This window comes from Arachis hypogaea, chromosome 19 (assembly GCF_003086295.3).
Source record: "Arachis hypogaea cultivar Tifrunner chromosome 19, arahy.Tifrunner.gnm2.J5K5, whole genome shotgun sequence".
Lineage (NCBI taxonomy): Eukaryota > Viridiplantae > Streptophyta > Magnoliopsida > Fabales > Fabaceae > Arachis > Arachis hypogaea.
In genome coordinates, this window is record NC_092054.1 from 146,865,411 (window position 1) to 146,870,804 (window position 5,394).

General features: G+C 32.6%; 1 protein-coding gene across 1 annotated transcript; it reads right to left on the bottom strand.

The window, feature by feature from the left end:
- Positions 1 to 1,359: 1,359 nt before the first annotated feature.
- LOC112778997 (lectin-like) lies at positions 1,360 to 2,063 on the bottom strand. The gene is made up of 2 exons (XM_025823257.1): positions 1,600 to 2,063; positions 1,360 to 1,495 (listed from the first exon to the last, which is right to left on the bottom strand). Exons 1-2 carry the CDS (start codon positions 2,061 to 2,063, stop codon positions 1,360 to 1,362), a joined length of 600 nt encoding a protein of 199 aa, XP_025679042.1.
- Between the last annotated feature and the right edge of the window lie 3,331 nt (positions 2,064 to 5,394).

A 5,394-nucleotide genomic window follows, 5' to 3' on the forward strand; every position in this document is an offset into this window, starting at 1 on the left:
AATAAGGTTGTAACGTCTAACATAATGAGCATGTATTATCATGCCTAATATTAAGGTACCAAATTAAATGAATCCTTAAAGTAATATCAATTAAACATAATATCAATCTTGGTTTGTTCCAAAATTAATTAAGGTTGCTTTGGTTTTTTATTCTTAAAAAAATACTTTAGATTTATTATATATAAATGAAGAAAAAAGTAAAGCATGTAATTAAATTTAAACAAGAGCTACCATATTTAGATAAATAATTACTAAAATAGATATGACATTAAATTATAATGTTATTTTTTTAAATATATTTAATTTTTTATAATTTTTTAATATATTTTTTATATAGTATTTTTTTAAATATTTTTAGCATTCTTTGTTAGGACATTATAATTTTTTACTATTATTAGTTATAGTTATTTTTTGTTTAATTTACTCTACTTAATGGGATCAACAATTCACATTATAGTTAAAATTAAAATTACTTTCTTATATTATTATTCTATCATTTTTTAGGTATATACGTAAAAATGTTAGTTGTCTTTTTTTAATATTCTTTCTTGCATCGTACTTTTTTAGTACTTTCTCGGTATTTTTTAGTACAATTTTAAATTATAATTTTTTACCAATTATGTCTGTTGTTATTTATAATTAATTTTTTATTTAATTTATTTTTCTAATAAGATAAATCAACACCTAAATTACAATGACAAATTTTATAAAATCAAACAAAAAATAGAATATATATTTTTTATAGTACTCTCGTACTCATTTATTTAATACTATTTTAGAGTATAATTTTTTATTACTTATAATTTTATTATTATTTTATGATTAATTTTTTATTTAATTTATTCTCTCTTCAGTAGGATTGAAAAATAATTTCTCAACTAATAATCAAACCTAGGACGTAAGAAGTGAACCTAAAAGCTAAAACTTTTAGCCTCCCAAAAACATAAGCATAATTAAACTAGTTGTGAATCAAAACTACATACAACAAAATACTAACAAGCATGGTTGTGGTAATTTGTTGTTCTAACCATATTTCCCTTTGGTGCTTGATCCCGATCCCTTGTCCATGCAGTTAACTAGCTAGGAAATTAGTTACTAGAAGGGATGTTTTGCACTTTGAAAAGACAGAAGGAAGAAATAAAGGCAAAAACTAAGAAAATAAAGTAAGCATCCATGCATATATCACATAAACAAGAAACAATCCAAACACAAACAACAACAATGGACAGTCTTGCCTGTATCAGTAGTGCATAACACTTACAGAGACAAACTAAAGACGAGTAGGCTTGTCCTTATTGAATTAAAATAAAAGACACAACACAAACTTGGCAACAAGTCAACATCTATCGATGTTCCTTTTCAGTTAGACTTGAAGATCCAAGACAGAATCTCAGTAGTCTGCGAGAATTGTCCAGTGGAAGCAGATATTCCAATCTTAACCTTTTCAGGCAGCTTAGTGCTCAAATCGACATCATAAGTAAGAGTGTCGGGTTGGCTGTGGAGATATGTAGAGACATGGACAGTTAACTTCTTATGAGCAGAGTTATATGTTATTTTTGCAGTAGTTATCGCTGCATCATGAAAATTCCAGTAACAAACTTTGATGACCTGATAGAGTTAACATCAATTCCGATGTGCGGATAATTGGGATCCCCAATATCGGAGTTGGAAAAAGTATCGAATTCAACAGCAACAATTCTGTCAGATGCATCATTAAAGAGGCCGAGAAACTTTCCAGAAGATTCAGGAGGAATTTCAGTGTCAGCACTAGCAAGGAAGAAGGCAAGACCATCACCAGGTCCAGGTGTATATTCAGTGTTATAGGGTTTTGAGATGCGAAAGACGAAGGTGGTTTCAAATCCTGCTCGGAGGCCACTGTGGTCGTAGAGGTGCACAGGGTCGGAGAATAAGACTCGGCCAACTCTGTTTCCCAGTGGGTTGCCATCGTCGTCCAGATTGGTGAGTCGAATGATATGGTGATCGGTAATGGTTGCGTCTCCTTGGAATTGGATCTCCTTGGAGTGCTTAGGGTCAAATTTGTGCAAGTTAAATGAGACACCCATGGCTATGATTTTGTGGTTTTTGGAAATGAAATGAGATGCGAGGGATCTGTATGAGTTTGGGATGGGATGCCAAGCCTACTGCACCAGCTCGGTATTTATAGTGTGGCGATTGGTCTAATTAAGTACCTTAGCTTCCTTCTTAAGGTACGTAATAGGTAGTGTAGCAAGTGATGATCAACAAAAACAAAATACAAAAGATATTAGATAGGTCGTTGTTTTTCACATGCATGGCCTTTAACAACCATTAACAGTTTAACACTACGTCACGTCCATAGTGTAATATATATGGCGTCACCCTCTAGCTTCATCACCTATCATAAATGCTTCTTATCTATACTACGCGTTATCACTTACTCGATTCAATTATTGAGGATTACAATGTGAGATCCCTTAATACCAGAAGAAGACCGTGCTAATATAGTCCTTCATTCTAGTTTAGCTAGATCGGTCGTCCATGATGATAAATGCTTATACTACCAACTACTTTTAATTATTTGTACTGCAAGTCTGCAACGTGTATGTGAATGCATGACTATGAGGCAAGGATATTAATCCTATAGCTACCAAATTCCAACTATCTTCCTATTCTTATATAGTGGAATTCAAAATGTGACGATCTGTTTCTATATCCAAGAGAGCTAGAGTTGCAGTGCGGTGCTGCTAATACGAAGCTAAGAGTTCTTGGAGCCGACACCCAAGAGTAGAACTGTTTTTGTAGCCTCCAGCCTTTGGTAGCAGGGTCTTAGGGTATCGAAAGATTATTTTATATTAATAAATTGAGAGATGTAAGAGTATTATCATAATTTATTGTTTTTGTTCATCATTTAGCTACCAATATTTTATTGTTTTTGGTAATCATTTAGTTACAAATATATAGCTCTGATAAATAAATAAATTGAGAAATGCTAGAACATTATCAAAATTTATTATTTTTAGTCATTAGTTAGTCATTAGTGTTTTAAAGTATGAAATTTTTATTTAAATAAATATTTTATTTATTAAAATAAATAATTATAAAAATTATTACAAAAACAAGTCTTCCAATCTTATCTCATTTACACTATAAATGAGTTTTGTTTACAATGTAAATGAGATATATGAAATTTAAAAAGATATACATATCTAAATGAGATACATTTACAATAATTATCTCGTTTACACTGTAAACGAGATATTTGTATTTGTAAATATAAAAACATAATTTTTTAAAATAATAAAAAATATTAATAATTTAAATTGGACCAAAGAACGTTTCAAATAACAGCGAAGATGACGGTTTTAAATAATAAGAAGATGGACGGTTTTAAAATAATGAAAAAAAATAAACGGTATTAACTAACTAATTAATGGGTGATTGGGCGTATCACGTAATTTGAAGCTGTCCATTTAAAATTAACATATTATTTTTTTAGAAACCAACCCATTTTTAAACTATTAATAAAAAATTTAGTGTTAATTTACTTCCTTTTTAAGTATATTTTTTTTAAAAAAATATACGTTAACGTTTAGCTCCTAAATTAATTACGAAATATTTGTATATATTTATACATATAATAATTAAATTGTCATAATAGAATAAAGAAATCGTAATAAATAAATAGTATAAATTGCTTACACTGAGCATACTGTCAGGTAGGGGTGGCAAACGGGCCTAAACTCGCCGAGCCGGCCCGCGTAACCCGCCAAAAAAGGCGGACAGGGATGAAAAATTGGGACCGCCAAACAGTAAAAGCCCGCCTAACCCGCACCGCTTAAACCGCGGGTTTTGGCGGGGCGGGGCGGGCTTCCCCGCCGGGCTTAGAATTTTTTTAACAAGGGGTATTTTTACAATTTTTTTACCAAAACTCAATTTCCCCCAACCCAACTTACAAGAAAATGAAAATGAAAATTGAGTATTTTGGATTATATTTATTTTGTTTTAGAGACAATATTTATAATTATGTTTTGGATTATGTTTATTTTGCTTTGGGAACAATATTTATAATTATGTTTTGGATGAAAACTTGGTTTATAATTATATTTATTAGATATTTATAATTACAAAGACTTTAATGTTTGTGAAAATAAAAATTATAATTTGTTTATACTTTTAGAAATTATAATAGTTAAAAGTAAAAAATAGGAGAGATTTTTTTATGCCTTTATATATATTATTTAATAGTTAAAAATACAAAAAAAAAAGAGGTTATTTGGCGGGCTTAACCCGCCGGTCCGCCAGCCCGCCGTTAGGCGGGGCGGGCTAGGATTCTGGGACCGCCTCACTAGGTGGGACGAGGCGGGCCAGCCGCCAAAGAGCGGGCTTTTGGCGGGGCGGGATGGGCTTCCCCGCTTGCCACCCCTAATGTCAGGCTAATTCATCGGAGCCTTGCAATTTTATAGGCCCATGTCCCAAAAAAAAAGAAGAGCCATGCAGTGTTAGGTTCTCAAGTTTCCAATTTTTGTAGGTGATACGGATTCAGAAATTTTTTGTTATTTTAAATTAAGGAGCAAAATGACCATTTTGTCAAGGTCAAGAATTTAATTATTAGAAGAAGGAAAAGTATACGTTGTTAAGATATTATCTACCAACTTTTGACAATAATAATTAATTATTATTTTTTAAATTTTTTAAAAAATAAAATTTGAATAATCAGGATTTAATCAAAATTTATCCTTTTATTTTTATTTTCACTTAAAAATCTTAATCTCTCTCCCAAATCTCCCGCCTTTTCTCCATCCTAGTCTCCTTGCATCCGTTGCCACCGCTTCATCCGCCGTTCGTGCAGGGAAGACAACCAGCATCGCGCGTCTGCTTCACTGTCATCGCGTCCCTTCGGCCACCCTACCTTGCGTGCAGCCAAGCTCCCACTCGTCGCCTTTCCGCCACACGTCCTCCATCGCAGCTGTGATGCATTCCCGCCTTGCCGTTGCACCGTCAGAGTCCACGAGCTCCCGTCGTCGTTGTAGACCGCCGCTAGGTACAGTTACTCAATGGTTCAATCTCTCTCTCTAAATTTCTGATTTGTCCAAGTGCATGTCTATGGTGTTTAAATTTTGGTTGATCAAGTATGTTATTCACTATTTTTGGAATTTTTGTTGGTGTTATATGTGAATCCACATGTGCATGGTATTTGAATTTTTAAATATTTTGCAAGGTTGCAAGCCCAAGTCCCAACTCATCCACGCACCAAGGTGGCTCGCTGCATACAGTTCAACTATGGAAAAACTGTGTTTTTTTAGGTAAATTCCAACTCAATGGAATTGAAGAATTGCTTTTTTATTATTTTATTTGATATTAAATATTTGAGAGAAAGAGGGAAGAGGGTGTTCCAATCCAATGTAAGGGCAATTT

What these genes read in the sequence shown, in the direction of transcription:
- LOC112778997 (XM_025823257.1), bottom strand. Translation starts at nt 2,063, where the DNA reads ATGGGTGTCTCATTTAACTTGCACAAATTTGACCCTAAGCACTCCAAG. An exon ending in AACTCTATCAGGTCATCAAA is followed by an intron (nt 1,496 to 1,599) that starts GTTTGTTACTGG and finishes ATATCTCCACAG; the next exon opens with CCAACCCGACACTCTTACTT.